Below are 20,021 nucleotides of genomic sequence, written 5' to 3'. Positions count from 1 at the left end.
CAGCATCAGTTTCCACTCGGGAAAACGCCCTTCTCAAATGCTGCCTTCAAATAATCAAAGTTATATTCTTGTTTAAACAGCTTCTCACGGGCCCTGTTTTATAAGTGGCCCCTGGGGGCTCCCAGGCTGAGAGAATAGCTGTTATCTGTGCACTGGTCAAAGGGGAACACAGAAGAGCCCTAGAGACTCACTCATTGGCTGTTAAGTGTCTGACCAGTGCTGCCAAGGTGACTTCTGTTCACAGGTCATAGGGCAGAACTCGCCACACAGCCCTGGTCGGCTCCAGGTTAGTTACATCCATTGATACATCTACAAAGGAAAGATCCAGGTGTCTTACAAACTACCACAAACAAGTTCTACTTCATGGACAGAAAACCAGCGTGTGACACTAGTAAGTCTAAACATTGAACTGCCTGAAAGTGTATACTGCAGTAAAAAGAGTTTAAAATATACTGAGACAATATTGCCAATAAAAATGTCAGTGGCCTTACGTTGTTAGGCCCTGATTCAAAAAAGGTAGAAGTCAGGGCCAACACCTGTACTTATTTCCATAGCAAAACCAGCAGGGATCGTCTCAAGACATAAAATAAGGCAAATGGCGGGAGAAAGCAACTTAATACCACAGATACGAAAATAAGGAATAAATACGTTTTTGAAAATGAAATCTACAATGCTGAAGAGGATACAAATTAAATAAATAAGAAATCCTGGCATAAGGGCTTGCAACCCCATAAGAATAACAATACCAACCAATCAGAGCTCCCAGGGACTAAACCACTATCCAAGGCTACACATGGACAGACCCATGGCTCCAACTGCATATGTAGCAGAGGATGGCCTTGTTGAGCACCAATGGAGGAGAAGCCTTTGGTCCTGCCAAGGATGGACTCCCCAGTGTAGGGGGAAGGTGGGAAATGGGGGTGATTGGGGAGGAGGAACACCCTTATAGAAGAAGGGGAGGGGAAGGGGATAGGGGGCTTATGGACAGGAAACAGGGAAAGGGAATAACATTTGAAATGTAAATAGAAAATATTCAATAAAAAGAGAAAGAAAGAAATCTTAGCATAAAATGACCTAAAACCATCGATGTGCTTGATAACAATGGGCGTCTGCTGGCTATTTCTTCACGGTGAGTGCAAGAAGACGCTTGAAAGGAAACAGTGCTTTATACAAACAGTGTACTGTGTGCACCAATTAACCGTGTTAATTGAAGGGAGAGAGATACAGCATATCACATGATGTGAAAAGGACCGGAGTAATCAACCAATTAGGAAACAGTAAACAAGTTACGTCGATTCATTGTAAATTCAGCATAGCCCAGTGAAATATGAGCAAGATAAGAACGAGAGCAATCTAACTGCAAGGTCATGGAAATTAAGCTGTTCCTCGGAAGGGGAAGAGAACCCAGAGTTGACATGCCTCTTCACCCGGCTCTGTGGGTATGTGCATCAGTATAGCACTGTGTGTAAAGTATATTTGACTACATTAACAAATCCAATATACATAAATTATGCAGTCAGAACAAATGATTAAGGGCCAGTATGAAATCAATATACCAATCTCTATATATAATTAATATACTATATAATTTATCTGCATTTCAAAGCAAGCATGGAGAACTGTAAGTTTTTATTAGGTATATGCTTTGAAAAATATTGCTTTTGCATTTCCTAGGTTGTCTTCAGAGTCAGATGATGATATCTTTGGTTATGCATAAATTTCAGTTTGATACAGTCTTGCTTCTGCTACTTACAATATTGGTGTCACGGCAGGAAATCATTATCCAGATTAAAGTCATGGGTCTCTCATCCAGTGTTTTCTCCTGGATATTTTATAGCCTCGGGACTTCTATTTAAACTTTTCATAGGCCATGTGCAAGTCTTAGGGAAGATTTGTTTTTACTGCATATAGGTGTTTTGTCTACATGTCTGTCTGTGCAGCATATGCGTACCTGGCACCTATGGAGACCAAAAGAGGGCATCAGGTACCCTGCAACTGGAGTTGCATATGGTTGTGAGCAGCCGTGTGGTTGCTGGGAATTAAATTCCAGACCTCTGGAAGGGCAGCCAGTGCTCTTAACCACGTAGCAGCACTGCCCTTTCTCAGTTGTGTCTGATGCCTTTGACAGGGTTCATTTCTGAATCAGCCCCTCTGTTCAACGGCCACTTCATCTCAGTCGCACGCTCTTGTAATGACCATAGCTCCCTGAGGACGCTTGCAATCATGAGGCACGATGCCTCTCGCTTTGTTCTTCATTTATGCTGTGTCTGCTATTCAGGGTCAAACCCAGTTCCGCAGTACGTATAGTATTGTTCTAATTCTGTATGAAATATCCTGGAGATTTTGTTGGGAATTAAGTGGTATTTGTAAATCTCTTTGAGAAGGACAAACCTTAGAATAGCAGGAAGTTCTGTAATTTATGGACGTGTTATACATTCCCATTTGTATTTGGTTTTAAATGCTTCCCAGAAAGTTTTGTAGCTTTAAGTTTACTCCCAAGTATTGTTTTGATGCTATGGCAAATGTTACTGTTTGTTCAGCGAATATCTCTTCCTATTGGTGCCTAGAAGTGAAAAAGAATAGGAGAAAGAATAGAAGAAAACTCAGTAAAATAATGAAGGTAAATTGTCTATATGTTTAACACTGTCTGTTTCATACTATGTCATTACATATGTGTTTGCTTTTCTTTTTATCCAACTTAACTAATACATGCAAATGTGTTTTAAATATGGAATATTGTAGGTAACAAAAAGGACCATATGCCCTGCATGCTGTGGTGTCCACTATGGAGTTGAGAGAGAAGTATGTTTTTAGGTACATGGATATAAGGAGTAAAGGAGACTTTCAGCTTTTAAAGTAAAATATGAATATTTCCCAATTCTCCTGTTTGTACTATTCAACACAGTACGTACCCTCGGCGACATGAAATCTAACCTTGCTGTTTGTAGGTCATCCCTTAGCTCTCCTGAACAGGCGTACTGGGGTTCTCCCTTATCTGGAGCCTTACTAACTCACTAGAGATTTTTTTCTTAGAAGTGGCTTCCATTGGGGTCACTTGTATTTCGTGTCATGGTTAACTTTTATTTCAATGACTTACAATATTTACTTTGTCTCGTGTAGCCTAGGGAATTGAACCTAAGACACTGCGCATGTCAGGCAAGTATTTTAATGTTGAGCGCATCCCCAGCTGATTCTGTTTAATTGTGTTGAATCTCAGAGTGGAACTTAGAAACATACCTCAACTGAAACCTACTAGGCTCTAGACTCTAGAGCAGTGGTTTTCAACCTCCGTAATGCATACAGTTATTTTGTCGCTACTTCATAACTGTAATTTGGGTACTGTTAGGAACCACAACGTAAATATTGGATATGCAGCACTAAAAGGGTCACAATCTACAGATTGTGAGCTGATGCTTAGCGCCTAGAGTAACTTGATGAGCAATAATGAATTCTGTCTCAAGCATAAACATTACAGGCCGAGAACCCTCAACAGACAGAAGTTTGCATCCAAGGTTCTGGAACTTTCTTAGACATTACATTATTGCCTCAAGGGGCCATTTTTCACGATTTTAATATCAGTGAATAAAAAATGTTATAAGAAGGGTATCTGTTAGCTGTTGGAGAACTTGGGAATACAGAAATAAGAGGGACAGACAGCCGAGTACTTCATATTGACATTAAGCATCAAGGAGATACGTACTGTGAACAATGTAACTTCCAGATAAGACTGACCAGAGACAGGGGTATTTTTGCAAAGAGATCATCTTCTTGTTAAGAATATGTATTTGTAAGTGGAAATTAAAGTTAAAATTCATGGTTCATATCTAATATGTCTTTAGAGGTAGTAGTATCATCGTTGGAGAGTTTATACTTCTGATTAAAAACCTATCTAGCTTTTCATTTAAAAATGCATGAAAGTACTATTTTAAAGTACATATTATTTTAGTCCAAATGTAAGCAGATCTCTGGATCAAATTGCTTTTAAAATGTGGTTATCAAGACAACTGGCCACAGTTCCAGGAGAATGTGTCCTGTGATCAAGAGAATTTTAGAAGAGTACTGGGTTAAGCAGACTTGAATTGCTTTCTTATTGCATGGCTTGTGGGCAATGTGCACACTGCTGTGTAATGTGATTTTCCAACAGGACTGATGCTAGGCAGGGCTTCCCAAACATGTTTGACCACTAAAGGCCTTTTGTGTCTCCCATGTCTATGCATTGATAAATGCTGCCCAACAGGAGCTGTGAGCCACTATTTGTTCTGGCTTCAGACCCCCAGATTTCATTTTAACAACAGCCTTTCCTTCTTAGCAAACAGAAATTGCCAGCTGAAAAATACAGCGGACATAAACTAGAATAAAACATACAATTAAGCTTTCTTGGAACACTGGGCTGTGAACTTGGCATCTTCTAACCTTTTAATTAATAAGCAGAAAAAAGGAATCAGGAGAGTTTTCATGCGAATACATGTCATTTAAATGAGATGTTAAAAGATAGAAATATAACTGCTCTCAAGAGATATTAAAGCAATCCCAGACTTTTATAAGAGTAAAGGTTTTGGGCATTACTTCGTTGGCAACATTCCTGGTTGCTGCCTGGAACCCGCAGTTGACTAGGACACCAGCCATCCCTGCATGAAATGAAGGTGCTTGGCAGCCTGAGGAGAAGGGAACTTTGAAAGTGCTTGGGGACCATGGGAGGTAATGGTTGGGAGAGAAAAAGCAATCATTGCCACAAATTCAGTAATGGGAAAAGGCAGTAGGTCTCGCCACATATATCAACCGCCTCTCTGGCCTCCCAGGTCTCTGTGTTGGCAGAAAAAAGTGCTTCATGTGCCTCAATGCTTAGGCATAAGACTGAACATCCCATCAACTGGACAGGTCTTTACTGGGAATACTGGACTATGCTTATGTCCCAGCAAGTAACCATTAGTACTCTCAAGGAAATACTCCTACACTCAAGCAGTAGGGAGGCTCTGAGTAAAGAAAGTTTTTGATTGACCTTTAATAGATATAAAAAAATATGCTTATAAAATATACTATGACTCTGACTTATATGGATATGAGGTAGTTAGGACTTTTTTTTATTAATTTGAGTATTTCTTATATACATTTCGAGTATTATTCCCTTTCCTGGTTTCTGGGCAAACATCCCCCTCCCCCCTCCCCTTCTTTATGGGTGTTCCCCTTCCCATCCTCCCCCCATTGCCGCCCTCCCCCCAACAATCTAGGACTTTTAAGTAATTATCATATCATTCTTGACAAGTACAAGAAAAATTCTTCCTTCCTAACTACTCTGAGATATGTATTTGCTGATCATCCTATCCAGCTAGATATGGTACTATACTGTGTTTATGACCAACCCTCCTCATCTCACAATCATCTAGTCTTCTAAGACTTTTGGAACCATTCTCATATCGGCCTCTAAGATCAACATATCGGTGTTCCAATGATGAAGATCACACAGCACTGATCCTTACAAGCTGGACTTAACCACAGTCAAGAAGTCATCCTCCAGGCAGGGATATATTGTCACAAATTACGTGGCTTCATGCCTTTTTAATGACATTTTAAAATATGCTCATCTGGGAGAGTTTGGCATATGTCCCATGGTATTCATGTGGCAATTACAAGACAAGTTGTTTGAGTTGGTTCTGTTCTTCAAACTTTTGGCTACAGGGGATCAAACTCAGATCATCAAGTTTGGTGGCAACTGTTTTTATCCTCTAAGCCAGGTGTGTGTGTGTGTGTGTGTGTGTGTGTGTGTGTGTGTGTGTGTAATTCAGTATATCATATTTTATAAGGAATCTGTATATTATCTATCAGTTTGTCTTCATTCCATACAGTCAATGTCCTTCTGTAAATGATGGTGAAGTAATTGCAAGAGCGTAGGTGACTTTTCAACATGATGATCTCATTTCCCAGCAGTAGGATATCACGAACCTACGATACTTTAATAATTTAAGTTTTGATTTCAGAGGCCTTGAGACTATTTTTGAAAAGGACTATCCTCATCAAATTCACCAAAATAACCAATTTCACCCCTTGCTGAAATATTCCTCATAGAAAGAGACAAGGAGTGTGCCTGGGCTTTGTTGGTTGAGTAATTGATTAATGTACATGGCTTCCCTTTCTGAAGTCTATCACTTAAGATTGGCATCTCTCTGAAGGCAAGAACCAGGGTACCCTTCATTGTACGTCATCCCCTAATGCTAGCATCACCCTACGCACTAACAGATAACCAAAATGTTTCAAAAACAAACTGAATATTGAAAGATACTATAAGAATATTTTGATTTTGAAGGGCTATCTTTACTTTTAATGTGGAATACACTTAGTAGGAACAACTACGTATAGCATCTGTAGAAAATCTCAGAATTCCTCCTTCCTCTGACTATCTACCTTCTGAAGGATGTCAGTTATTCCTCATAGACATGTGTCCCTCCATTTGGAGGGCATTTATACTGAACTTATACAGATCTCTTTGAAGCATCAAAAAGAGAATTTAAATATGGTTGTTATCCCAGGTATGGAATAAAATGGATTCTTCCTTATAAAGGACACTGATATATGAGGCGACTTGTAGAAGGTTGGGTCACAGCCAGACCACTGAGGCTCCACTTGTCTTTAGCCTATAACTCTCCCCTCACGCTAGCCTTTCTGAAAGATTTAAAACTCTCCTTATCCATTTCTCTTCCATTAAGTGACAGAACACCTGATTCCCACCCACATTCATCTACATAAGATCGTTAAGGCAGTGTTAGTGCCCAAAGTAAGACAGGAAGAGAGACACTGGATGTGAAAGGGAATCTTAGAAATTAAATGTGTAACCTTGAAATTAAAGGTGCAGTAAATATGAGCCTCGAATAAATTGCTTATGATGCAATAAAGTAGAATTATGGATGTGGCAATAAAGGGAGGCAATATAATATTGTGTATTTAAGAAGCAGCTATCAGCAAAGGAATAGATCAAATTGCCATCTTGTTTTCTGTTGACAGCTTCTGGGATGGTTGTTCATCTACATGAATGCAAAACAGGAGCCAGCACCAGAGCTTCCCATTTCTAGATTGTCATTTAATAGATCGCCCTTGTTTCCTGAATGACCTCACAGTTTGTCACAGTGGACATACAGCAGCTAGTTAGGGGTGTGTACAGTTTATCAGCACAAATATAGCAATATCCTGATTTGATCCTGCACTCTTCAAATAAGTAGGAAAATGAAATAGATTTAAAAAAATACAGATAAATCCTGTAATAGAGTAAAGTGGAGTATTTGCAAAATAGCATCAGAAATCAGAGAGTTAAAAAAATAGCTATTGAAAGGGCTGAATAAAATGACACTTTGGGAAGAAGAAATGGAATAATGAAAATCAGCTAATAGTGGCAAATATCAGGAAAGCACATTTGACAGCTATCAAATATAGTTGACTATGAAGAAAAAGCTCTAGTTTTCAAAGCATAGTGATGTGACTATATAGTTAGCAATTTATTATATATGCTTACTATATATTTATATTTCCTACAACAGAAGATTGTGGAATGTTTTCATCAAAGAGAAACAATAACCAATGGAAGTGGGAAATATTCTCCTTATACTTAAAAGACCAGCACATATTTTACAAATGGATATATGCATATGTAGATTTATCAAAATGTACTCTGCACCAAAATTTAGTCATTTTAAATCCATTCAAGGAGAAAACAATTAAAAATAAGTCTACCGAATATCATGCACCATACATAGGAGAGAGTATGTGCATTTTCCCCTTATTATATGTACAGCAAAAGACTTTCTTTTTTTTGGTTCTTTTTTTCAGAGCTGGGGACCGAACCCAGGGCCTTGCGCTTCCTAGGTAAGCGCTCTACCACTGAGCTAAATCCCCAGCCCCAAGACTTTCTAAGATACCACATTGCCCTACTCCAAACTATAGTCTTAAAAATCACTCATTACCTTAAGAAACTAGAATACAGTTTATCTGTGGAACATTTGGTTTTTGTTATTTTGTTTTTCTTTTTCCTTAACTAAGTGAGTGGAAGTTCAGAAAGGAGTGATCCTCATTGTGGAAGTGTACTGTGTCAAACCTCCATAGAAAAGGAACACGGGGACCTGTTGCCTGGTAGTATTTCCAATAGTTCATCTTGAGAAAGTCCTCAGCCTTGGCTTCAATGCTGGAAATGGGCACTCAGAAGAGCGCTGCAGGAAATGGGTGTGTCATCTCAACAGCACCTACAAGGGCCATTTTGGCAATGTTTCACCCACCCTTCTCACCTCTACCTGCTCTCCTCCTCTTCTGACACTTCCAATTATATGGATAAAGTTCTAAACTAAAAAAAAAAAAAGTCTACCTGAATATCGCATCAGTACTCTGTAACTGCTATAGAAAATTATTCGAGAGCTACTGAAATAAATTACCCAATAAAATGCTTGTCAAAAACGTGAGGATCTGTGTTTAGATCCCCGGGAGCCATGTAAAATGTCAGATGTACAGAATTCATCTGTAGTCCCAGTACTAAGAAGGCAGATAAGGGGATCCCTGGAGCACAACCTAGCTGAACTGGTGAGGTCCGGACTCTGTAAGGGATCCTGTCTCCAAAACAAAGCAAAACAAAACTCAAAATAGAGAGTGATTGAAGAAGACACTGATATTAACTACTGACCTCAACACTCAAGTTCAAGATGTGCATGCCCAAGTACATGCACAGATGTACATACAAAACACACACACACACATACACACACATATAGACACTCACCTGAACACACACACAGACTCACACTCACACACATACACACATACACACACTCACCTGAACACACATACACACACAGACATATAGACACACACAGAGACACACAAACACACACACATGCACACACACACATGCACACACACATACACATACAGACACACACAGAGACACACAAACACACACACACAAACACACACACACACACACACACCTTTACCCTTGATTATATAAAGTAAAAGTAATGGATTTTCTAACAATTCTAGAAGCCAGAATCCAAGTTCAGGGAGCTGAGAGTGCCCTGCCTCCTCCTTCCATTATCCAAGTGATTCAGCTCCTGTATATTCCAGGCTCTGGGAAATCCTCAGATTGTCTGTCCTTGCTGTTAAGTGATTTTTCTCCAGGACTATCACTCCCATTGTAATGACACCCTAACTTCCACATTTGGAAACAACCTCTATATCATCTGCATGAGTATAGCAAACTCCCTGGCTGACATTTTCTCTTAAACACCTAAGAGGCGTCACAAAATAATCATTCACACTCCAAGCCAGCTCCCTGTCCTACTCTTCAGCAATATCAATGACTGCTTAAGTCTCCAAACACAATGTCATCCTTCATTCTCGTCTCTTATGCTTTGTCTGAGAACCTTACCAGCCCTACCTGCTATTCAATGGGATTTTTTTGCATCATCAATAACAACAATCTAAACTTAATCAGCATCATTTCTCAGCTAAATTATTAGCCTCTTGTAGAACAGGTACAAGACTAGACCTTCTTGTGTTTGCTTCTTGCCCATTTCCTCATTAACACAAACTACAGCAACTACACCAACTTTCTTGCAGTAGGAAACATCACTCAACCACTCTGTTCAAAGCCTACCACTAGCTTTTCATGCCTCTTAGAATGAAACCATAATCTTGTCATTGTTTACTAATCTCTCCATAATCTACTCCAATCCACCTCTACCACTTGATTAAGCTCTTTTATCCAAAATCTAGCTCACTCAAATTTCAGCCACTGAAGTCCTTTAAAAAAAGACCCAAAAAATAGCGCCAGTCTCTTATCACTTTGCTCTCTCTGAATAGAACACTCTTCGCCCAACCTCTACCATCCATGCCTCGGTTCTTTCAGATTTTTACTCAAGTAAACATGGGATGAAGATATGCCTGTCCTCTTAGTAGGCATCTCAATAGCTATATATTTATTGTAAGTCAAGCCTAATCAAAACAATAATCTTTTTATGTGAACAGGACTCTGTTCCCACATGGCTTTCACGTTGTTTGGTCACTAATGAGGTAAAAATTTCCTATTCAGTTTCTTGATGTTTTTCAAGGGGTAAAGTGAGCCCCTGTTACAATCCCTACCTGTAATCCAGTCAAATCCCATCTGGAAGGAGCCAGGATGGTGATGGTTGGCAATAATAATAGCATGTTTTCTAAGTCTGTGCCTCTGTATCTACATGATACTTTCTGTGGTCTATAGAAACTGACAGAAAGGCAGGTTACGAAGATTGGAAAATCCTTGGAAGCCAAAAAGACAATAAAGAAATCAGGGCACTCTTGAGAAAGGTTAGGGATCTTCATAAAGTTTATTCAGCCCTCTCATTTTGATTCTTTAAGAATGGAATATGAACTAGGAAAAGTTTGAAAATTATTTGTTAGAGTTCAAATATCGTATATGCTTTAAAAGATCAGTTTGCTAAAGGTATGGTTTCCAGAATGGCACTGTTCAGGGTATTGAAGACCTGGATGAGGTGCAACCTTATGGGAAATCCTTAGGTCCCTGAAGTAATGTCCTCAAAGAGGACCTTCCTCTTCCCCTCTTTGCTTTCTGGTCACAAACTGAGCAGTGTGTACTTCATGCACTCTTACCATGATTTATTACCTCATCATATCCCAAAGTCAAGGAGCCAATAAGTCATGGGCAAGAATCTCCGAAGGGCTGAGCCAAAATACACCTTTTCGTTTTATAAATAAAGTACTTCAGGTATTTCATTACAGTGAAGGAAAGCTGACACATGCCATGCACCGTGTATGTTCAGAAGGCTCATAAAACAGAACATTTATTCTCCGGCTTCTCTAAGTGCCACACGTTGCCTTCAGTGGCCATGCTATTAATCAAATAGTACTAAGATTTGTCATGGTGAACAAGTCTTCTGTGTCCATGTAAAATTACTTGGTGCAAATGAAAAGCTTTCTGTTGGACACCCCTCCCTGCCATCCCTCATCACTCCTTGCAGACAACCTCATCCGTGTACAGGATATTGCTATATGAGCTTTCCCTGAGCAAAAGTTGGGTAACAGTGCAGCAGCAGCAGCAGAATACACATCTGCCTCCTAACCTGATTTACAGTAACTTTCTCTTTGCTTATCTTACATTACAGTTCCAAGAAGAAAATGTTATTTAGATAAAGGTGATTTACACTGATCACTAAATTTGTTTTCATTTGAAAACCCTTAGGGTAAAAAGGCAAGATGAATGCATTAGCTTCCTAAGGCTACATAAACAAACAAACAAACAAACAAACAAACAAACAGTGTAAGTAGACGACATGGTTCAAATAATAGAAATAGAAATGTATTTTCATCATGTCTGAGAGACTGAAAGTACAGGATCAAGGAATGGCAGGCTTGTCTTCTTGCCTGCAGATCACCACTAAAGGTTCTGTTTGTCCTCATGTAAACTTCTCTGTGATTGTATGCAGGTATATACCCTGTGTTAGTGAACTCCAGTTTCCTTTTGTTTTAAACATTTATTTATTGTAGTTTATGCATATAGGAATTTTGTCTGCATGCATATTGATCCATAGATCATGGGTACACAGTACCTGTAGAGGTCAAAACGGAGTGTCATGTCCTGGGAACTGGAGCTACAGATGGTTGTCAGCTGCAATGTGGACACTGAGACTGAGACCCAGACGCTCTGAGAGAACAGGAAGTGCTCTCTACTGCTGAACCATCTTTCCAATCCCATCACATTCTTTCTCTTTTAGTAACAGACTGGATCAGGGAACACCCATGCTGCCTCATCCTAACCTAAATTACCTTATAAAATGCAGTCAGTTTTTAAGGTATTGGGCACTGGGGTTAGAGCTTATTATGAGCTTAGGGTGGAAACATGTCAGGCCATAAAAATGACATGCAACTGTATGCGAAAGTAACTGTAGACCAGAGGAATAATTTTGAACTGAGCAGGAAGTTCCAAAATGGGTAGCAACTGGTTGGTATCGCCACCGCCAATATTCAATAATGCTAACCCTTCTTTGGGGAATAATCGTGTTTTCAAAATAGTGGGTTAAATTTTCCCATTTACTCAATAGACCGGGGAACAACAGAGAATTACCATCCCCTTTTAGACATGACAAAAGTATAGAGAGCTTGGCAGTGTGAAAACAGGAGCACACACGTGAATATTGGACAAGCAAACATCCAAGGTTGTCACACATGAGGCTTGTGACTGAATTATTGGGTTATAATGTGTATTATTTCTGCTTCTTTTACATTTACAAAAACAGGACAAATATCTCCTAGTTAGCGTGTTAGTTACAATTTTTTGATGAAAACTACACAGAAGAACCACCTTAGGATGATTTACCTCCCTCAACTTAAAAATCTTGAAGAAGAGTTAGGTAAAGCCAGGGTCCACCTTTCAGAACCTTTATTCTTTATCCAGGAGAATATCCCCTGCCACAGCCTATACTACACACCCTCTGAAGCTCTCCTTGAAGGCTAGGGTTGACTTTGTCCCTATGTAGTTCCAGTCCAAGCATCTGAAGATGCCTTGGTCTCCACAGAGCCACGTTCTGAGGGCTGTGGACTCTCATCATAGGGTTCTTACTGGGACTGAGGAAATAGAATTGAGAACAAAGGATTGCTAATGGCTACTATGGACATTCTAATAACAAGAGTCCTCCAGGTGAGCCACCTTGACCGCAGCAATGAGCTCACTTACATCAATCTGCCTGGGACCATTCAGTACTTCTTGCCTGACCCCCTCACCTGTCAGGCCACCATGGACTCACAGCACCCAGAGAAAGTGAGAGTCCATCCCCAATTACCCATTTGTGATTGACACAAGGAAAACACAAACATTTTCTTGATAATACTTTTGGAACAAATGTCCCCTGGGTCCTTGGGTGAAGGTTAACATGACTGTGGTTTTAAAAAGAACTATAGTAGTAATCTAAACATGAATGGTTCAAGATATTGATCTATAAATGCCAGAAATTTCTTGAAAGAAGCCAAGTTAGGTACCTATAGGTCTTCTTATATCTCATAAGTAGACACTGTAATTAATAAAGAAACTCAATTTAACATAAAGCTATATATGTGCTTTAAAAAAAAACAAACGATCTTTCAAAGTACATTGGAGTTCTCCACCTGAGAAAGAACAACCAGAAATCATGTACATGTTGACTATGTGTGGTTTTATTGCAGATTGTGTGTGTGTGTGTGTGTGTGTGTACATGTGCTTGTGTGTTTGCTTGAATCAAAAGAGAATTTATAGCATTCATGATTCTAACCATCACAAACAAGTTTGTAAATATTTAATTCTGACCCTTAGCAAGGAACAATTAGAGGAGATAAATTATAGCTTACTAGCATTCAGCATGCCACAGACGTGAGTTAAGACCTATTTTCAGAGGAAGCAGAGAGTCAAGTAAATCAAGGACTAAGCTAAATTGAGGTGCTTCAATGGAATGGTCTGTGTCTATTGAGATAATCTCAGGACTACATTTAAAGAATGTTAAGAACATACAACAGACCATATCTACAGCATCTCTATCCAGCACCAATATTTCATCAAAGACTGAGCAGGACTCTCTGCTGACACCTGCATCAGTTTGATATTATTGTCTAGAGTAAGAGAAGGACCCATGGTTAACATAACAGAACCTAGGACATGGAAGAATGGATTTCCCCAGAGTTAGAACCCAAGTTTGCATTGGGGTATATTCAAATGATTTTTCAAACAGAGAAAATTACCTTTAAATCTGCCCATTATGCTTTGGAACATACTGGGATATATAGAACGTGACCTCAGAATTCTGAGCTCTAAAACCTAGAAAAGATGTTTTCATTCAGAAAAAAAAAAACTCAGAGTGGGATTATTTCATCCCCAATCCATCCCTGCCCAAACCTACTACAGATAGGTCTAGAAGGTCTGCTTTTGAAAGCAAATTCATATATCTTTAATCACGCATATGTGTGTGAGTGGGATGTGTACCTGAGTGTGTGGGGGCTGCACATGAGTGTAGGGTTTGGACTGCATGTGAGTGTAGGGGTGGGGTTGGGGTGTGCATGAGTGGGGGAGGATATGCACATGAGTGAGTGTGGGAGTTAGGGGTGCACTTGAGTGCAGGCTCCCAACAATATATCATGTGCTCTGGACAATGGCTTTCAATCAGTTACAGGCAGTCTACTGTGGGTTCTAGCAACTGAGCTTGGCCTCTAGAAGAGCCATACACCTGTCCATCACTGCTGAGCTATTACCTCAGCTCCTAAAAACTCTGGTTTCAATGAAGACATTGTAATTCCAAGGCAGGAGTGCCTACTAGAATAGAGTTTAAGTTATGTCTAGGTCAAACACAGCACAACTCCCATGAAAGTCAAAGAAAATTGCTTTCCACTGCATTATCAGCTATGCTTCCATGGTAGACAATATTTGGAATCTATCTATACCATCTAAGAAGCATTATCCACCCAGAATCAGATCTAAAACTCCATGCATCCATATGCCAAGAGAACTATTTATTTGCATGCACCACATCTTGATAACACTCAGCCTGGCTTCTGTATCTACCCTGGTCATCCCAGCATTTATGGTTTGGGTATTTTGTTTTCAGTCTACAGTTTTCTTTTAAAGCAGTGCTGTGGCATCCTGTCTAACATTTCTCATGCATCTCTTTTGCTTCTGCAGGAGGGATTTTTGAAACTGTGGAAAATGAACCTGTTAATGTTGAAGAATTAGCTTTCAAGTTTGCAGTCACCAGTATTAACCGAAACCGAACCTTGATGCCCAATACCACATTAACCTATGACATCCAGAGAATTAATCTTTTTGATAGTTTTGAAGCCTCCCGAAGAGGTAACTATTTTCCTACTTTACCAAGCTCCTTTGGGTAATAAGTCTGATGCATGGGTGACCTTTGCCCTTGTTCACCTTTCTTCAAAGTGGGTTGCTTAGTGCTAATGGCTTGTAAGAATTCCTGGTCCCCAATATCACTGATCAATTCGATCTGAACTCATCTGATGGACACTGCCTAGCCCTGTTTTCTGGGCCTTTCTGCTTAGCTTGCCCTTCAATGCCCTCTACTCTATGATTAACTGATTCAGCTGTGAATGGAAAATGTCAGGCTTGATCTGTTTTTTCCTTCCTAAAGCTGAGATACCACCATGAAATTGTACAGTGTGGTCAAATAAAACGTTGTGGAACGTCACATCCACTAAGCCTGGGGAAGTAACCGGGACATACACAAGTCAAACCCAGGATCACAAAAGGCTCCAACAAACTGCTAGGCTTATCTAACATCAACTCATTTTCTTGTCGCTATTGTTTTTTCACTTTTCTGTAAAACCATAAAAAGATTAAATCTGTGAACAAATCACGATTTCCTTTTTTCTTCTGTTCAGAAGAAAAGTAATCAAATAGTAATTAAATTTATACATAGCCAGCAAGCTTTATCAGGTGGACTGATTCTTATGGGACAGCAGGGCTGGTTTAGATATTCACCAGGAACCTCCAGAACAATTTTCTAATGATTTCATATACCTGAAGCATGGCCTTTAACAAAGACATCACCTATACACAGCATAAAGATTTTGAGAAAGCAAAGGTTTTGCCTGTCAAGAATTCTTTTCCTTCCAGAACAACCTGTGCCTTTTGCAGACCCACAAACCATACATGATCAACTCCATGTTTCTGGTGATTTCCAAGTAACTTCATGTGTAAGGGGTTAACAGAAATGATCTTAGATCAAAGAATATACGTTTGCCTGATACACTTGTCTACAGGTATTAGTGTTATATACAAAATAAAAAGGCTTTCTTTATCAAGTAAAGATTAATGCAATAATGCTCCCACATATAACATAATTTTAGCGTAATGACCCTGCTTTTCTTTGGATAGAAGGCTGGGCATGATGGTATGTGACTAAAACCCCAGCACTAAAGAGTTGGAGATGAATGTGAGATCAACCTGGACCACATAGCATGACTCAGCCTCAAAAAGAACCAAAAAAACATTTATCTAGCATTTTAAAGCTTATTAAGCATCCTTGTATATGCACTGTCTGAATTAGATCTCTGTCGCTCTCTAACTGGCTTTATCATCTCTTAGATTGTTGAACAACACAACAGAAAGCTAAAACAATGACATTTGATAGGGATACTTCAACTCCCCCCACCATACACATAATGAAGGCTCTCTTGTGATCTGAAGACCCAACCATACTTGTAAATTTAACACTCCAACAAACAGAATTCTAAAGGATTGATTTTCTGTCAAGAAACATTAGCATCCTAGAGTCATGACACATTAAGAGGAGTCTCTATTCTCTCGTGTGGGATAAGTCAACAATTTGCATGCTTCCATCCTCACACTGTTCTGGCTAATGAACACACATGCAGAAGTAAGCTTGAGGACAGTGACAACTGACACCTTCAGCACATTGCAGAAAGCTCTTTATCTCTATAGCTAGTGCAGACAACTGGCACCAAGCAATCGAAGGTCAGAAGTTGTCCTTAAAAATAATTGTCAACATCAGCTACCCCATAGATGGCCACAACATGGCTGTCAAAAGTTTACTCTACATTCTCTCTAAATTAAGCCAAGAAATTTAAAGAAACATATGGTACTCACATAATTATAAAATCTCTTACATAAATTCATTTATAGAAGCCTATTTGTTTAATTTAGGTATTCAATTATTTTCATTTGACAACACTCAAATTCATTTTTTAAAAAATTACAATTTAAATTTGAAAGATACACACAAACCTGTATTTAATAGCCACTTACATACAATTAATAGACACTGATCTTCATGGTAACAGAGCATAGGCGAGTCTTTCTGGATGAGAATTTGGTTAATGTGTAGCATATAATTTAAAAATACCAAGATAGTTTTGTAGTAGATGGTGAACTCTACCACCTAGAATCTATATCAAAGAAGTAATTTAAGATACAGAGAAAAATAGGAATATTTAAATACTACTTATCATAGTTAAAAATTTTAAAAAAGCTTAAATATTTAAATGTATAAGAATGTGCTTGATAAATGACACCATTCCTGCCTAGTGATTTGTTTTTCCAACAGTGGAAATATACGCTTGAGTTTGCAACACCTTAGTGTGCAAGTTGTACTTTTCATTCAATAAAGGCACCAAGGTATAATACTGTACTTGACTAGCAAACCTAGTCTTCTGCAGTATCATCAGGCATTATTCCAAGTTGATGGGCTGAGGGATGATAGAGCCTCTGGTTCCCTATATTGTAAATATTCTAATTTCTCATAATACTTTTGTTCCTATAACAACAAAAATGTTAGGAATTAGATTTTAAATATATACATTAACTATGATTGACCTGATAGTTGTAGGAGAAAGAGGCCTGACCTTGACCTAGAGTCCTCAAGTTCTGGTTCAACTCTGTTACTCTCCAGTGGCCATGATTAGGTCCATTGTGTATGAAATGAGTGGCTTAGACCAAGTGTCTTCCAAAGATCCCTTTAGGTCAAGCCATTCCAGTGTAACTAATTAGGTATCCTTCCTGCTTATATGCACTCTACAAATATTTCAATAATCTGAAGGTCCTACCTGAGTAACTCACTTTTATTTGCAGAGAGTTGGCCGTCTGATTTATTGCTGATTGGCTGTACATTTACACTTATCAGTATTCTACCACCTAAAGACTATTGGAAAGAAAGACAGCAAAGATGACAATGTGTGATGGCAACTATGAGGAATTTTCTAATAGTTAAATAAAAGAAATGAAATAAGCAAAACAACGGCAGAGCACTCCTATCCGAGCTTCAGAAAGATGGGAGTCAAAGCACTTTAGTCACCTTCTCTGTCCATACTAATCTCGCCATTGTCACCCTGCCATATGACAGAACTTAATTCATAGGACATTCATTTGACAAATGGTTCGCTAGTTAGCTCACACAGTGCTCATGGGATCAAGGAAAGTATTTAGCCTTCATCTGGTTGGAGGTAACGAACCGAGACAAGTAACTCATTTTTATTTGCAGGGAGTTGGCCTTAGGATTTATTGTTGATTGGCTGTACATTTACACTTACCAGTGTTTTACTCTCTAAAGATTATTGGAAGCTGGAAAGAAATGATAGCAGCAAACAAATGGGAGTTATAGAGGATTCTCTGACAGTTAAGTATAGAAATTGTGTAAGGAAGACATGAATTCATAGAACTCTCTTGCTCTCACCCTTTCCCTGCCTTCCCTCCCTCCTAATGCTTTCCCTTGTCTTTGGATATTACCAGCATGCGACCAGCTGGCTCTCGGGGTGGCCGCACTCTTCGGCCCTTCCCACAGCTCCTCCGTCAGTGCTGTACAGTCTATTTGCAATGCTCTGGAAGTTCCACACATTCAGACTCGCTGGAAACACCCTTCCGTGGACAGCAGAGACCTATTTTATATCAACCTCTACCCGGACTATGCGGCTATCAGCAGGGCGGTCCTGGATTTGGTCCTCTATTACAACTGGAAAACAGTGACGGTGGTGTATGAAGACAGCACAGGTATGAGACACACACACACACACACACACACACACACACATGCATATGCAACTGGGCTTGCTTACTCTGCCCACCGTGAGATTCAATAGATGGTGCATACAGAAACACTCTCTCTCATAAGCTAACAGAGTTCTGAAGGAATTTAGGAATGCGTTATATAGCTAATTCAACAAATCTAGTTGCATTAAAAAAAATACATCATCTTACCAATATACACTGTGATCTCATTACAGTACTAATGGTGGGATTCCATTAGCGCAACTCTACTGAGAGTGTGAGCCCAATTACAGTGGCCTATTCAAGTGTCTAACAAAAGTGGTTATTCTGCCTATAAAAAGTTACCACAATCAGACAACAAGCAGACATCTAGTTAGACATTATGCCGCTAAAGTGATACATTCCTTGGGGAAGGGATCGTGAGTCACAGGGGTAAGCCCATAACAGAATTTGAGAGCTCGAGTGATGGCTATAGGTAGAACTCTGGCTATAGCTCATCCCATTTGCCACTTTACACAGCAGTCATTAACTGTTTTAAAACAGATCAATGGGCTTTGGTTGTTCTATCCAACTGTTGCAGACTGGAAGATGGACGTTCAGCATTTCATTGTCAATAGATACCATCTTTGAACTTCACCCATTTGAACTTAGCTTTGCTGGCACTTCCCCTATTATCTTCTGCTCACATTTTAGAGCGCAAGCTCCCTTGTGAGCATGTATGGGATATGTGTTGTGTGTGTGCACATGCGTGTACGTGTGTGTGTGTGTGTGTGTGTGTGTGTGTGTGTGTGTGTGTGTGTGTTGGCTGCCATCTGTCTTCTTCAACTATTCTCCTCTTTTGTCTTGAGCCAGGGTCTCTCACTGAACCTAGAACCCTTTGATTCAGCAAGGCTGCTTAGTCAATGAGCTCCAGCGATCCTCCTGTCTCCATTCCTACCCCTCAAGTGGCTTTTTTTAAAAGCTGGGTTCTAGAAATCTCAGCGAATGTCTCCATGCATGCTCGGCAGACCATTTGTCAACTAAGGTAGCTTCCAAGCCCTGACTCTCTTACCATCTCCCTTCTTTTGTTTAACTGGAACCAGTGAATCTTCATCTACAGATTAAAGTCGAACATTTACACTGATGTATTTCCTCTACTGTCTATATCCCCCAAGGTTTTTCTGAGTATTCTTTCACAGCCTGGCCCCTCCTTGTGCTGAGTGTGTTATGTCAAAATATTAACAAACACAGTTGTGTCTTTCCTCCATGTCAGAATTTATTGAAAATTCATAAGATGCAGGCAACATTTTCGTTAGCAGCAAGATGCCAGAGAATCCCCTTTTCGTTGATATTTATGGCTGAGGCAAGCATGAGGTGTTATTGTTGTTGTTGTTTATTCTAACCTTGATTAGTAATGTTAATTCTCAATTATGAACTGTACATGAGTCAATCAGTCTCCATTTGAATATATGTAATTTATAGCATGACCATAAAGGCTTTAAAAAGCAAGGAATGGCAAGGAATGTCACAGAGGACTGAG

At 39.5% G+C, this 20,021-nt stretch overlaps 1 protein-coding gene across 8 annotated transcripts in view; it reads left to right on the top strand.

Annotated features, from left to right (window-relative positions):
- Grik1 (glutamate ionotropic receptor kainate type subunit 1) overlaps window positions 1-20,021 on the top strand; it is a 400,463-nt gene that overhangs the window by 227,361 nt on the left and 153,081 nt on the right. For 7 of the 8 annotated variants that reach the window (XM_087575986.1, NM_001111114.1, NM_017241.2 and 4 more), the window contains 2 exon segments: window positions 14,669-14,836; window positions 18,248-18,505. In XM_087575986.1, coding sequence (XP_087432112.1) covers window positions 14,669-14,836; window positions 18,248-18,505 — 426 coding nt within the window. 8 annotated transcript variants of the gene reach the window in all.

This window comes from Rattus norvegicus, chromosome 11, assembly GCF_021556685.1.
Source record: "Rattus norvegicus strain SHRSP/BbbUtx chromosome 11, alternate assembly SHRSP_T2T, whole genome shotgun sequence".
NCBI classification, from domain to species: Eukaryota; Metazoa; Chordata; class Mammalia; order Rodentia; family Muridae; genus Rattus; species Rattus norvegicus.
Note: the sequence above shows the minus strand (reverse complement) of the source record. Positions and strands in the feature narration are given on the sequence as shown.